The sequence below is a fragment of the Channa argus genome, chromosome 7 (genome assembly GCF_033026475.1).
Source record: "Channa argus isolate prfri chromosome 7, Channa argus male v1.0, whole genome shotgun sequence".
Taxonomy (NCBI): domain Eukaryota; kingdom Metazoa; phylum Chordata; class Actinopteri; order Anabantiformes; family Channidae; genus Channa; species Channa argus.
The window spans coordinates 17,641,165-17,656,622 of record NC_090203.1 but is presented as its reverse complement, the minus strand read 5'-3'; the positions used below and the strand labels follow the sequence as shown (position 1 = coordinate 17,656,622).

Genomic DNA, 15,458 nt, shown 5'->3' with positions numbered 1-15,458 from the left:
ATTTCCATGATGGGAATTCAAACCATTTCTCCCGGCATGCTTTGTGATATTCTGCTCGGATAAGATATCAGTACCCACCACAAGAGGTCACTCGCACATCACTGGAAAAGTCTACCTCACACAGTATTGTGGAAATTGGATATTGGATAGAAACAAGAACAAGCCCATTGGAATTGTCTGAAACAGGGTACAGGTCAACATCTTTTAGACTATATAACGCACTAATTAATTATTTTTAGAAAAAAACCCTTTGGTGGTAATCAAGCTTTTTTTAAAAAAAAACACTCTAAGAGCTGTAGCTAACACCAACTTGACATCTTTGAACATGTTATCATTCTTTCATTTTATATTAATATATTGTAAAAATTACACCTGAGAATAGCTAAACTGTTGCAGTACAGAGAGAGCCATGACTTCAATGTCTTATGCCAAAACATTTTTTATTTCATGTGCTAGTCTTCAAGTTTGCAGTATGAACAGGAAACAATGTACACACTTCTAAGGAAACAATGCATTTTAATTTAGTATTGCCTATTTTTAGAGCACTGCTGACTTTCATGAGGCGTTGTCCCTAGTTACCACACTGGAAAAGGCATCTCTTAAATCTCGTAGATTTTATCGACTAAATCAACCCTAAATCTAGCTCTAGCTAATTCTAGACATGAGGTTATTGCAGAGGCTGGTTGTGTTTATAAAGGTTGGACACAATTGAAGTTAAGTATAAAGTTAATTTCAAGGAATGAATGGTTTTCTTGTAGGTAATGTGAATGCTAATAAACTTTCCTCTCCAGTTTTTTAGCCTTGTGAACTGTGAATTAAATGTTCATCTCTCCAGTCTGTGTACTGACACGCTAAAGCAGCAGCACTCAAAGCTGTTAAAGGGTATCCTGCATAACCATAAGCCATGAGAATGGATTGTCATAAAAAGCATCAAAAAGACAAAGCAGAACCATCAGGGCTGGACAGGATCAGTACAGGTGCTCCTGACAAGACCAACAGCTGTAATTGGCTAAATCTGACAATTTGTTGACATTTATGATGATGTATGACTCTTATGGCATAAAAAAACACAAAAACATGTGTATACAGTATGTATTCATAATGGAGTGCAGAAGACTTTCCTAAACAACAGCATATAAACAAGTTACAAGACACCTAACCACAGTCTCTGGTGCCTCATCAACATTATGGCTTTAAGGAATGTATTATAGAGAGTTTCAGAATTATACTTTGCTTTTAAAGGAGAATGATAAAGATACTTACAATACTACAATTGTGTGATGACTTTATGATCAAAGGAGAGAATTTTAAAGACAATCAAATTAACTTGCTAAAGTTAAACATCCTCTTAACTTTGCGTTCCATCTCGCTGCGGCTCACACTCGTGAATAATACCCTTGCTAGTGAGATTTCCATGGGATGGGTTATCAATCAGTTGTTAAATCAATGAAGAATTTTAGATTTTCTGCACAACAGCACTGACTAACATCACAGAGACAGTCATATAATAAAAGAAACATACCCCTATTGCAGCCCTTGTTTTTGAATAACTGAAACTGTGGAGAAACATAAGGTGGCATCAAGTTCCAGAATAAAGCTAAAACTGACAAAGTGCTCAAAACCTATAAGTTAAATTAAAATAAAAAGTTATTATCCTAACAGAGACACCTTCTCTCAGTTACATTATGTATAAGTAATATAGTTTAGATCTCCTCAAAACTGACATGTGTTCATGAACCTGATCAGATCCAAAGAAACAACTGAATTTAATATGTTCCTTTTTAATTTTGATGAATCATCTAGATGTTTTTGTACTTAGCTTTTTGCTATGTGACAAAGCTATCTGGTATGCAGCACTTCGACTTGTGGCGAACCCTTGGATCCACTATCCAATAAACATAGAAAGAGATCCACACATAAAACATTCCTCAGTAAAGTTGTATACTTTAAAAAGTGCATGCATTTTCTGCATCGCAGAAACAACTTTAGTTTTACTTAAACATTTAAGATATTTGGGAGTTGGAAAAAACAGGATTGGTCTGCCATTGTTTTTATTAGGTCATGTTTTTCATTTTTTTATTTCCTTGGAAGTCGACCTTGGTGCAGCCCTCTTTAAAATCACTGTGCTCTCTGTGGCAGTAACAGTCATTCCCTAGTAGACATATCAAGGTAAGACTTAACCTGCAACTCACACACACACACACACTGTTTTATGTTTCTGTATCATCTGCCTGGCTAGTACTGTTTTCTAGCCTAGTACTGTTTTAGTACCGTTTCTGTTGTGGGTGGATGAGCTGCAAATAGCAATGACATCGGTTTTGATTACAAAAAAACTGGACTGCAAGATTACATTGTAAGATGCTCTTTTTACTTTCCATTTGTTTGTAGTAGCTTATTATAGTGAAAGGGTATAACTGTTTTTTTAAGTTAAATAACTTTTGATAATCGTGTGCTCAGCTGGAATGTGGTGAGCTCAAGGTCAACTTATGGTCCGGGGGAATTTTCTAAGAATGAATTTTCTTTCCTGGTTTTGTTGTCTTTTTATCACCAAATATTGTTAACTTGATTTTGGTTGCAACTGTAAGTTATCTTTCAAGCATCACTTGGCTTCTCACTTTCGGAACATACTCCAGTTTTGGCAGATATGCTTCTTTCAAAGATATCCTGCTCTAAACTCCTGGGTAGAAGTAGCATTGTTGGACACTGAACTCAAAACTGCATCTGGTTTTCATCTGGTTTGAAGAATTGCACTGGTGTCTGCCACAGTTAGTGCAAAGCTGTGTCAAGGAAGATAATACCATTAAAATGAGAATATCCCAAATCCTTCCTCCTAAGAACCCCTTCTCTTTCACTAACAAAAGTGTAATAAGAATTGAGGACTCTGTTGAAAGTGCTGTGTGTGTATGTCTGGCAGGCTGTGCAGGGTGTTTTCCGCCGCTCACTCTGTGACTGGCTCCAGCCCCCTCCTGGGACCCTAAACAGGATAAGCAGTTACAGATGGATGTTTTTTCTTGTCTTTCTGATGTCACTGACATATTCACTGATATCAATATTTACTTTGAGAAACTCATGAAGGATTCATGATCTCATGATCGGAGGTAATCTATTGAGAATATTGTGCTGTGCTCTGTCTATATGCAGTACCTCATCAACTGGAAGTTCCTCTGAGCTGTTTTTTAGAAATGTTTGATCATTGGTTGATGCTTAGTTGTTGTCACTATGTTGTCACATTAGTGACAGTCAAGACTGACCTCGGAGCGATTCATCAATTCAGCACATATTTGCAGTCAACACTAAACCAGTAGAATACATTTGATCAACATGACATTAGCTTCTGGAAATGTAAGACACAACGGACAAGTCTAGAACATTAGTTGCATGAATTTGATAAAGCATTTGCAGTTTGATCATTGAAATGACAAGTCAACAAAGTTTGTTTTTTTCTATTTATACTCCTTCCCTCATCTTGGTACAAGCTGTCAGTTGACCCTTAAGGGAAATTCCGTCTAATGGTCTAACGTACAAGTGCTATGGGTGCATCATTATACTGTACCCCCATACCGTGGTGCACTATACTTGTAAATGTACTTATGCATCATGCGCACGACTGTAAATCTTGTAGAAATGACCAAGTGATTTAAATCCAGCATTGTTTACCTTTATAGATAGTAGGCTGTATTTGTAGTCTTTTATGCTTTTGGCACTTGCTGCTTGCAGACTGCTTGCATGATTGCTACCTATGGATGCAAAATATTGGTGTTTAATATCACAGAGATGAACAAAAGGGGGACTCACTTTTACTTGCTAAAATTACAGGGAACATTTAATACACAAGATTTCAATATATTGTAGATCGATAGGTCGATTGATACACACATTCATATATACATAAACATATACATACATGCAACCCCAATTCAAAAAAAGTTGGGATGATGTGTAAAACGTAAATAAAAACAGAATGCAATGATTTATAAATCTTATAAACCCATATTTTATTCACAATAGAACATAAACAACACACTAGATGTTGAAACCGAGAAATTTTACCATTTCGTGGAAAATATTAGCTCATTTTGAATTTGATTACTGCAACACATCTCTAAAAAGTTTGAAGAGGTTCAACAAATGGCTGAAAAAGTAATTGATGCAAATGAATAAAAAAATGAAGGAGCATTTGACAACTAATCAGGTTAACTGGCAACAGGTCATTAACATGACTGAGTATAAAAGATTCAAAGTATCAGGAGGAATCTCTGTGCGCAAGGGACATACATACATACATACATACGCAGGTTAAAGCAGAATTTGCCTCCCTCTTAAATGTTTTCTTGTAACGTCAAGTACCTTAAAGGAAGCCAACCAACATTCCTGAGATGAAGCTGTTCCATTTTGAGGAATGTGTTGAATTTCCTCCAGGCTGATAAACTGTCTCGTCCAAATGTTTAAGATTGTATTATTTTCCACAACAACTAAATAAATAGTGTAATTTTTTATCGTGTTTTGGATTACTAGTATGTGATGTTTTTTTGTTTTTGTTGTTTTTTCAAAAATGGAGAAAATTCGAAAATTTATGCATTCAAGTTCCTCTATACTCTGATAAGCGAAGCCTGTCAGTGGTGTGAACGGCCTGACACTCTGACCCGTGTTGCCAAGATCTCTGGGAGACTCATCCTGTCCCACACAAAAACAATAACTGATGCCAACTCCTACAAATCAAATATGATTCAGTGTTGTAAAGAAGTGAAAAATACTGAAAAATTGTGGGCTGGAACATGGTGCTGCTTGTGTAAATTACCAGCACCAGAGGTCACTTACATACCACTCTGTTGTAACACTTATGTTTGATAGTTTACATTAGGTTTGTTCCTGCATAGTAAATAAAGAGGGGCAGATTATAGTAAAGTAATAATAACAGTAAATTAGGAAGAGAAGGAAGAAGAATAAATAAAGGAGAAGAAGAAGAAGAAGACAAACACATATATTTACAACGGATGAAACAGGAACACACACGCTGCTTAAAATAGGTTAGTGTCCTTTAGCAAGTGTGATATTACCACACAGACACCAACTGCATTTTGAACATACTATTATTATCTGACAGAGACTCAGATACTTTATTAATTATTCAGGATCCAAACAAATATTTAGCTGATTTTAATAGATCTGTCTACATTACATTTTGCCAACGCAGTAATACTTATTTTCTTAAAGTGTGCCAACTTTTCTTTAACTGTGAATCATTATGACATAAAACTAAAAACTTCTCATGACAACTGAACAAATTACAAATTACATTTTCATTTATTTCATATAAATGTCTGCAAATCTAATTTTTATGATCACATGCATGTATTTTCACTTGAAGTGTGAACTGTGGCCTGAGATAAGGATCTCTGTCACACTTAGGGACGTACAGGAAACAACATCTGCATTTCTATGTCTGTGCTGCTCATTATTAGGGGACTGCTGACTTAAAGACAGTTAGTCATCTTTGTACATGTGGGAACTTCACAGCCATAAAGATCCAGACAGACAAAAGCAAACAAGAACCATTTATTACCTGACTGCCACCTTTACCTGAGCGGAACAGACATCACTCAAGTGTCACAATGTCATGTGAGTACATTTTAAAACAATTTTTGGAATATCTATACACTTGAAAATGATATTTGTTTGATGTTTCTGGCTTAACACATTAATGTAGCTTTTCTGGCAGGATGTCTATTTTCTGTTTAAATAAAAAAACATTTTTAAAGCATAGATTATAGTTTATATTATTTATTATTATATAGTATTTATTTTACATTAGTGTAAAAATTAATAAATTGCAAATTTTGTGTAGTTATCCTGTGTAATTATGTCTTTTAATGGAACTTTACATTACAATCTTTGTGTTGTCAGCAAACTGCACCCTCAAAGTTTATGTATTAGACTTTGTTGTTCCAAGTTGAAATAATCCGGGATATGATGGATATTGTGTATTTAAGTATAAGATTCTCATTACTTAGAATCTAATGTCATATGTTGGCAACTGTATAATCACAAGCAGATTCAAAGACTTTTTTCCCCAAATCCAATATATACATTATTTTGTCTGTCCTTTGTTGATGAATGTGCAGACTTGGAAAATGTTTCAAACAAATTAGTCAAAGCCTCCGAAGACCAGGAGGTGGCATAATAACCCATACTATCCTCTGACATTGAAAGGTTTTTTTTGTCCTTTCGGCTTCTCCGGTGACATTGAAGGGTGATTCACCTAAATCACAAATCAGCATATTTTCTCACTGGCATGGAGATTGTGTTGTTTTTATTTGTAGAAAGATTGTTTTACATTTATTTTATACATTAATTTTATTTAAGTTTCACCTCTGTCGAATCAATAAGGTGAAGAGTTTAATGGGATTTTTGTGGTGCTCACAATGTTGAAATATGACATTATGTCCTATTCCACAGGAATTATTTATCTAGGCACAAAAATAAATTTAACTGCTGTAATTGATGAGATAAATCTTTGTCTGTAGATAATGACAACTTCACCGAATCCCCTTATGCTGCCTACTATGATGAAGACTTCAATGATACAGACTTCAGTCCCTGTGAAACCGGGACCATGAAGAACTTTGGAAAAGTGTTTCTGCCCACTGTTTATAGCTTGGTTTTCGTCCTCGGCTTTCTAGGTAGGTTTCGTGTGTAAGTGTGTGTGTGTGTCTATATGTGTGTTTGTTATATGTCCTCACGTGGTCAAATTTTGTTTTGATACCATACTTGTAAGAACATGTTGGCTGGTACACACAACTTCAAAGAACGTAGGTAACCAGTTTAGTCAGAGAAAGCAGTTTTCTGTGGTAATCAGGAATGGGTTTTACATGCACATTAGAAATCTGGTTACTAGAAATGTTTGTATACATGCAGCAGCAGAGTAATCTGATTTGTTATTCACCTCCGACTTATTTTGGCAGCATTGCTAACAGATTTTAATCTATAGAGATATAAAGCACAACTTTTTGATTAATTTTCTTCCTTTCTTTCTTTCTGTCCTTCTTTCTTTTATCTTTTGGATGTGTTTGAGTCTCTGCTGAGGGATGGCTACAGGGTAAGAAAGAGGAAAGGACAGAGCCAAACAGCTAATACACAACTACCACCTAAGAAATCCATAGTCAAATTTAGACTTTATCTTATTTTCACATTGCAGCGGACTTTGGGTGGACTTTGATATAAAAACAAGGCAGTGTCGCTTCATTAATGAGCTCTACATTACTCAAGTCTTTTATCTAGCTATTTACCTGTCTGCAGCCCTTTGTTATGCACATGCATTATTAGAGAAAGCCAATTAGAAACATGGTTACACGTATACATGGCAAAGAAAACAACAGGAGAAGTAATCAGGTTTCCCTAAAGTTCTACCCCAATTTTGCAAACCACCTTTCCCTTTTACATAACAGTTAGGAAACCAGCTTTTCATAGAAAGCCAGCTATGACTTTATTACTAAAGTACATGTAAACACACTCATGAGCATATTAGGATAAAAATGTGTGTGTGCATATTTTTACTTCCTGTGTTGACACGTTCTGTTTTGTTCTGAGGACAGTTTGGCTGGTCATCCTTCAAATTGATTTTTGAGTGCTAAGGCTCAGAGTTAGGGGTTAGGCATTTAGCTGTGATGGTTAGGGTTGGGGTATGGGGCTGAGGAAAACATTTTGTCACAAGAGTCTACACAAGTATAGTGAGAGATGACTGTGAGTATGTGTATTTGTGCAGGATATTACTCACATTACTTGAATTTGACTTTGGGGACATTACCCTCCTTGTGTGCACAAAAAATAAATAGTAAATTGACTGCATTTATATAGCGCTTTTCTACCTATTGGTACTCAAAGCACTTTGGACTCACAATCAGACACACACACACACCAGTGGGGGAGCCGCTATGCAACTGGCCAACACTCACTAGGAACAACTAAGTAGGGCTTCAGTGTCTTGCTAAAGGACCCTTCGACGTGTGGCAAGAGGAGCCGGAGATGGAACCAGCAACTGGGGGATTGGTTCTACCTCCTGCGCCACAGTCGCCCCACATGCCACAGGACCCCATGAGGAAATCAATGAATAATACTGTGATGACTTGATTTAAGATTAGGGTATGTTTGAGGTCAGGTTGCCTTGTTGAATGAGTTAAGTAACTATCCCCGCACAACCTTTATCATTTAGCTTTTGATTGGGTGAAAGCATCTGATCGATTTCATTAGAAGTCGGTAGTGTAGCCATAGTTTGAAAACAAGCAGGGCTGCAGCCCTCAAGACCCAGAATTTGACACCATATGCATAGCATTGGCTGATGCATGTCACTCTGGTAACCTGGTATTGTGTGCTGTTGTAAAATGGTTAAGGGTTCGGGTTAGGCAAATAGTGGATATGGTTAGAGTAAGTCTCCAGGAAATGAATGTAAGTCAATAAAGTTATAAAAACCAGACTGTGTGTATGTGTGTGTTTGATGTATTTTTTCTGCAAAAGATTTAAGCTTTTTTTTCTTTTCCCAAGGTAACGGGCTAGTGGTGGTAGTCCTGATGAAGCACCGTAACCAAACCAACCTGACAGACATCTACCTTTTCAACCTGGCTGTCTCTGACATCGTCTTCGTGCTCACATTGCCTTTCTACTGTCACTACTCAGCAGTCGGTGAATGGACTTTTGGAAACTTTATGTGCCGTTTGGTGTCTGGCTGCCACAACACTGGGTATTTCAGCAGCATTTTCCTCTTGATCGTCATGACACTGGACCGCTACGTGGTCATCGTACATGCCCACTCGGTGGCAAGATATCGCACTTTGAGGGCAGGGTTTGTTGTGACCTCAGTTGTTTGGCTAGTCAGTGTGTTAGTCTCCTTACCAAGTTTTATCCTCTCAAAAGCATCAAATGAGACGGGTACTCTGAGTTGTAGTGACTCACCAGATGATGCTGGATGGAAGCGTTATAAGCCCATTACAACAAATTTACTGGGTCTTGTGGTTCCCCTGTTAGTGATGGTGGCTTGCTACGCTAGGATCATCCCCACACTGGTGAACATGAGGACTGTAAAGAAGCACCGTGTTGTCAAGCTGATCGTGGCTATAGTGGTTGTCTTTTTCTTGTGCTGGGCCCCATATAACATTTCAGTGTTCTTGAGATTTCTGACACATGAAGACAAACTGCAGTATGGTGATCCATGCATCTGGGATAAAAATTTAAGGCTGTCAGTAGCAGTGACTGAGACCATTGCTTACATTCATTGCTGTCTGAACCCTATAATATATGCCTTTGTCAGACAGAAGTTTATGAATCGGGCCATGCAGCTTCTGAATAAGTGCATCCCTTGGCTCCAAATTCCATTCCCAGGAAATGTATCAGATAGTTCATACAGGAAAAGCTCAGTTGTGTCCAGGTCCTCAGAGAACACATCCAATTTTGCCATGTAGCTTGCAGGTGGAGGTTTTCACTCATGGTCCATGAGGAACCATGCTTTGTTTGTTTTCCAACTATCCCAATATTTTTTCAAGCCACTGCTGTGCAGGATTAGTTGGAAAGCTATCAGAGCAGGGGTCCTATTCGACCAGGATTGGGAAAAATGGGTTAATAGCGCATATAGAAATGTCATCTGGTTCATGGTGTATTTTTTTGGGGGGGGTGATTTTTCAGTTTTTATTCGAGAAATTAGGATTCATTAGCAATATCTGTCTATACCTACTAACTCTGGCTCGTCATCAAGCACCATTTATATGTATTTTTCCAATGTTATGTTATGTCCACATTTACAATATATTACATATTTTATTTCTTTGTCTATTTTTGTAAAAAACAAACAAATACAGATATATACAACATATACTATACGTAGATGTCTATTGCTCATTGGTTGATGTTTTTCCTGTTTTGTGCTATGGCTTAATGTAGTGAGCATTAAAGTGTTGTTTTCATCATTATTTCTGACATGAGTACCAAACAATGTTTGTTAGTAGTTTTCTTATGATAATTAACATACAAGTCAACACATCATGCACTTATTCAAAATGATTGTCATGTACTGGGTTCTTCAACTTAGATATCGAACAATGTACCACAAACACTTAATTAGTGCACTAAGATAAGTTGAGGTGCTGTGCATTGTTCATTTTCTGAAAAGTAGAGAGTTGACTCATTCAGCTTTTTCTCACTCTCCCTGTATGGACGATTCCTTGTAACAACAGCAGGTTGATTCCCTTAAAATGTTAGAACCACTTGCATTCAGCTCCAAAGGGTAATTTTGAAGGTCATCACAAACCAAATTAGATTTTCGGTAACAGAGCTTTATTTAGGGAGAAAGCACAAGGACATTAATTTCCCATTAAACACAAACATATTCAAACATATTCATATTCCAGATGATCTTTAATGATGAATTTAATTTTATCTTATTATTTTACGTAGTGCTAAATACTCCATTTTAGGGTGGGGGGGGGTTTGAGATGTGGTTTAAAGGAGATCACATGAATTTCATTATGACCACGTTTGGAAGGAGTTTTTGACATTCATTGAGAGATAAGTCGAAATTTAAGATTGTTATGTTTGCTGCTTATTTGTTTTTAGGTTTGAAATAGCAGCAGTTAAAATTCAAAATGTTTGTTACAGAAGCTTTTTAGGTATGACTCACTACACGATGACTGTATCTGAAAAGTTTTTCTCAAAGGGCAGGGAAATCCACTATTATCAATGAGTCCTCTCACATTTAGAAACGAATGCTTTTCAAGAGTTCTTCCTTTCTTGAAGTTTCTATGTACAAATTAACTTTGTGCAACATGTGGTGTTCAGTTAGGAAGATGGTGTGGAACACTGTGCTTATCATAATAAAGAGTAGAAACACACTGTGTGAGTGAAGACAGGCTTTTTCAAATCTTCCAATTTAGCAAATGAAGGAAAGATTTTTGTTTGAATTTTCTTCTCTAGGACAAGAAAATACAATCAGGAGTCAAATTATCTCATTATTGATTGAGTAAGTAATTTCAAATTTATTTTTACAACAATGATTGTGCCAGCTGGTTATTCATGACTTCTAATTATTTGGATTAGTAATCAAAATGTTTTTCCTGTTGGTTACCTACTGTATGGTATGTAGTAGAGAGTAGTATGAGGGCAGAGACTGCACCATTTACGGCGAAAGTGAAAGGCAATGACGGGGTTTTGTGAAAAGCTAAATTAACCCATACAGAGAGTTTGTGACTGTTTATTGATTCTCCAGTTTTTTGTTCTTTCCACTGAATACTTTAAGGTTGATAACAGATCATCTTAGATTTGTGTTGGGTTTAATCTTTGTGTTTAAGCTTTAATTCGGAAATGTAACACACCGAATGTCAATTTACCTTGTATGTAAGGTTCCACGATTGACTTCGTATTGATTTTATTGAGGATAATTCAGGTATTTATTGAATTGTTTTGTTAGTATGATGACTGCATGATTCTGTCCTGGTTCCCTTTTTCTGTCTTTGCAGTAGTTATTTTGTACTACTGAGTCAAACCAAAGGAATCCCTAAAATGTTCTGTTCCCTTCATACAGCAGTATGAACATGTCAGAGAATTCTACAACTGATTATGGCTACGATTATATGGACAACTGTGAACAGAGCCACGCTCCAGAGACTGCCATTCTTCACTACATGCTGTTTTGTCTAGGTGTGCTAGGTATGTTCAAACAGTCCGGATGACAAAAAGAAATATGCATCATGATCCCGATACATAGTTGCGCTTTACTCATTTACAGTAGTTTAAAGTGATGTATTCACAAGTTACATACCATCAGCTGTTCTGTACTACAGGTTTCCACTGGAAATAACTAAAAACTAAGAAACAATGGCTAATTATTGAAAATGATTTTTCCAGGTAACATCACAGTTCTGTGGGTTCTCCTCCGATACATGAAGCTGAAAACTATGACGGATGTATGCCTTCTCAACCTGGCCCTGTCTGACTTGGTACTGGCTGTATCCCTTCCCATATGGGTCTACAGTTTTCAGGACCTTGTGTCATGCAAACTGATAACAGGAGTATATCAGGTGTGGTTATTTTTAAATTGTTCTTTTTATTGACACAACAAAACTCAAATTCACATAGGAAGGCTGCTGGAGCTGAACCCATGCCTGTAAAACAGTTTTAACTATCACACCACTGACCACATACAGAAGACAGTTTATATTAATAAGAAATAAGAAATAAACACACACACACACAAGTTGTGTTTACAATGTATCTGCCGACAAACAAGATGAGATCAGGTAACTTTTTGTCGTTGAGATGAGATCAGGTAATTTTTTTGTCGTATCCTCTACTAACTTTGCTTCCTCCTTGCTCATCTGAACAGCTGGGCTTCTACAGTGGGACTTTATTTGTGACCCTCATGAGCGTTGATCGTTACCTGGCTATGCGAGCCCGGACACTTCGCTATGGGATCACAGCTAGCATCACTGTCTGGGTTATATCTATCATCATGGCAATACCTCAGGTGATATTTGCCACGTTGGAGATGCAAAATGACAACAGCTCCCAGTGCCAGCCACTCTACCCAGAGGACAGTCAAAGGTTTTGGAAGATGCTGCGAAACTTCAGTGAGAACACAGTGGGTCTTTTTGTGTGCCTTCCCATCATGATTTTCTGCTATGTGAAAATCCTCATTGTGTTGTCCAAGTCAAGAAACTCCAAAAAGTTTCACAAATATCAGTTTCACAAAGCTGTGAAACTGATATTAACCATAGTGTGTTAACATGTAACTGAATCAGGCTGCAAAGTTACAACTGCATTATTCTGGGTGATATACATTTATTTAACAGCAATTGAAAATCAGCTGCAGTGTACTGCACTGGACACTTCTTTGTTTGGAAAATCTTTATCTTTTACTCAGTGTTTTGTTGTTAAGGTTTTATTGCAATCGTCACAGCTACAGTGGACAGTAGTATAGTCATTGGTGTAAGAAATGCTGAGAGCATTAACCTGCTCAATCACAAACAGCAACTTATATTATTTTACTGTGACTAAGATAGTGTGAGTGTGTAAGGATTACCTCTTGTGTGTCATGGTGTCCCCATGACAACCTATATTTACATCACTTAACTGGGGAAGAGATCAGACCTCAGTTTAGTAGCAGGGAGTACAAGCTAATGTTTCATGCAAAAATAAGGAAGTTAATGCAACACTCTGCTGATCCTAGTGGTTATGATACAAAGGGTTCATGTTGCAGCATCACTTGACAATACTGACCCACTTTCAATATAAAAGCCTTTCATCATACATTTTTCAAATTTTAGTTTATTTTTTATTGAGAATGATAGGTAGAATTTATGGCAGAGCTACTGTATTGGATTGCATTAGATTTTGTAGGGGTACTTACTTAAGTGGTCAAGGCCATAAAATTAGGTAATATACAGGTGTGTGTTTTGTTCACAGATGTCTTCTAAACCATACTCTTGACCAAAGCCAAGTTTGCTCAAAGTTACATGTGTTTCTTTTAAAGAAACAATAAAGGTACACAAACACATACATGAAAGACAAATAAATGACCAAATTTCAGTAACACCTTAGATTATAGCCCTCCACTTAGAGGGTAAGTATAGCGAACTTACAGTTTACTTATTAGTAACAATGGTGTACCTTCACAGTACCAAAGGAGCCAGGGATTGAACCAACAACTGCGATATTAGTGGACGACCACTCTACCTTCCTATGCCACAGTCGCCCCAACTTATCAGTAACTTGTTTAGAAAATTAAAGTTCAACTGATTTAAATTGGTTTCCATGCTTTGAGGTAATAAAACTAAAATCAAAATTGCATTTTGTAAAAAAACAAAAACCAATAAATATAAACCCAATTGTTACATGTTGTTATACATTGGGTACAACAAATGAGGGCAGTAATTTAAAATTGAGCCTCTTGCACTTATTTGTAGTTACAAAGCAGTTACATCATAAATATTCACACTTATTATGAAAGGTATCATGTTACCCTGTAAGTCACGGGCTGTTATCTATAGTGTTACAGATAGGTTTTCTTTGGAGGTACACCATTGTTACTAATAAGTACACAGTAAGTTCGCTGTACTTACCGTGTAAGTCAAGGACTGTAATCTAAAGCGTTCTTCAATTACAATTAATATGCCTCTTGTAGGTCAACCTTTCCTTCCCAGGAGAGGTGAAAGTCCAGGCTGGGGAGATGCTGTTCCCTTCCTCAAAAGATATAGAATTAGAATAATTTGCTGAAACTGACACCAATGACCTTGTGACAGTCACGGGGAGACTGAGTAGAGTACGTTTGTTTTAATTATGTTATGGTAATGATCACACCCCTACACACAAACACCTTATCAACTTAAGATCACTGCAACTTTTAGAAGAATAACTTCTGATCTATGTTTAGGTCAGTAACATACTGTCAAAACAGGGGTGTATCCCCCTTAGGGAGATTATTGTTGTGAACGGACGGGGGGCAGAGGCCAAATTGGCCCTGTGGTGAGAGGCAGCCTTGGAGGACTTGAGATAAGGGGCCTCGGTAAAACAAAAACACCTAAGGATTAAAAATTATGGGGCATATGGGCGAAAGGGGTGCAGGACCCCATTCACCACCATAAGTTGTTTTTTTTTTTTCACTGTATCTACCTGTTTCTCTGTTAATACAACGGCACATTGTTAAATTTTACGTACTGAATAAATATAAAATAAATATAAATAGCCTTATTCTACATCTCTATTTCTCTGTCACAAATTGCTTCATTTCTTAGGCTAATAACACAGAAGAGAAGATCATTTTTGACGGCTTGGCAGAAGAAGGGTTGAAATTGGTGGTTTTAACCCAGAAAGAAAAAGAGGTGGATCAGGAAGTGGATGGGAGTTGGATGCCTGATTAGGCAATAAAGCATGATATTAACTCCTACATATATAGAGAAAATAATATATTTTGTGTTTTTATTAGGATACATCAAAGTGAAGACCTGTGCTCTCCTGCTGTTCACCAGGCCTACAATAATGGAACACAGACATAAACACACATATGTACATTAACACACACACACAGACACTCATGTACACAAACACAGAGACATACATATATACTTGTTATTGTTCTTGTTCTTGTTGTTTTTTTTTTTCAAATAAAGGTTTTATTGTTAATTTGTAATACTCTGTATAGTATTACCATGATGAAAGTTATGGAAGAAAAAAGGAACAGTATCACTGTTGAGTGACAGAAAAGTACATGGTTTTAGAAGGCTAACTGGCACTCACACCCACATTGCCCATTTTCTCCTCAGATCTTGGTAGAATAGATCAACATTTGTTAGTATAGATCAACAGCCACTAAGAGGAAGTTACTGCACTTGGAAGTATACAGTGAATAAAACGCTTTTATATCATTTATTGTGTCATTTATTTGTTACACAACGTTCATTCTGTAAAACAACCTGTTTCTG

The 15,458-nt window shown here is 36.8% G+C and overlaps 3 protein-coding genes across 13 annotated transcripts in view; all 3 read left to right on the top strand.

Annotated features, from left to right (window-relative positions):
* The first annotated feature begins 1,932 nt into the window (after positions 1–1,932).
* Positions 1,933–15,458, top strand: part of cabz01093075.1 — a 32,527-nt gene continuing 19,001 nt past the window's right edge. Inside the window, exon 1 of the mRNA XM_067511947.1 lies at positions 1,933–2,169. The gene's annotated coding sequence lies outside the window, so the exon portion shown is untranslated. The remainder of the gene's footprint in view (positions 2,170–15,458) is intronic.
* Positions 2,186–9,950, top strand: LOC137131113 (C-C chemokine receptor type 1-like). Of its 3 annotated transcripts, none has more exons than XM_067511957.1 (4): positions 2,186–2,353; positions 5,463–5,619; positions 6,525–6,680; positions 8,539–9,950. In XM_067511957.1, exons 2-4 carry the CDS (start codon positions 5,613–5,615, stop codon positions 9,450–9,452), a joined length of 1,077 nt encoding a protein of 358 aa, XP_067368058.1. In that variant the 5' UTR covers positions 2,186–2,353; positions 5,463–5,612; the 3' UTR covers positions 9,453–9,950. The 3 variants fall into 3 exon arrangements, with proteins under 3 accessions (XP_067368058.1, XP_067368059.1, XP_067368060.1); XM_067511958.1 differs by lacking the exon at positions 2,186–2,353 and adding an exon at positions 2,380–5,027; XM_067511959.1 differs by lacking the exons at positions 2,186–2,353; positions 5,463–5,619; positions 6,525–6,680 and adding an exon at positions 6,692–8,139.
* LOC137131114 (C-C chemokine receptor type 4-like) lies at positions 10,867–15,401 on the top strand. Of its 9 annotated transcripts, none has more exons than XR_010914946.1 (6): positions 10,867–11,002; positions 11,564–11,688; positions 11,887–12,059; positions 12,365–12,608; positions 14,772–14,858; positions 14,963–15,401. XR_010914946.1 is itself a non-coding variant. In XM_067511962.1 (6 exons), the coding sequence occupies exons 1-6, from the start codon at positions 10,920–10,922 to the stop codon at positions 14,975–14,977; spliced, it is 738 nt and encodes a 245-aa protein (XP_067368063.1). In that variant the 5' UTR covers positions 10,867–10,919; the 3' UTR covers positions 14,978–15,401. The 9 variants fall into 9 exon arrangements, 8 of the variants coding, with proteins under 8 accessions (XP_067368063.1, XP_067368065.1, XP_067368069.1 ...); XM_067511962.1 differs by having other exon boundaries at positions 12,365–12,619; XM_067511964.1 differs by lacking the exon at positions 14,772–14,858.

Bases quoted from the DNA above. Each gene is read 5' to 3' on its own strand.
- LOC137131113 (XM_067511957.1), top strand. The intron at 6,681-8,538 runs GTAGGTTTCGTG...TCTTTTCCCAAG, and splicing joins TTTCGTCCTCGGCTTTCTAG to GTAACGGGCTAGTGGTGGTA.
- LOC137131114 (XM_067511960.1), top strand. From the start codon at position 10,920: ATGAAGGAAAGATTTTTGTTTGAATTTTCTTCTCTAGGACAAGAAAAT. The intron at 11,689-11,886 runs GTATGTTCAAAC...TGATTTTTCCAG, and splicing joins GTTTTGTCTAGGTGTGCTAG to GTAACATCACAGTTCTGTGG. The intron at 12,060-12,364 runs GTGTGGTTATTT...TCATCTGAACAG, and splicing joins TGATAACAGGAGTATATCAG to CTGGGCTTCTACAGTGGGAC.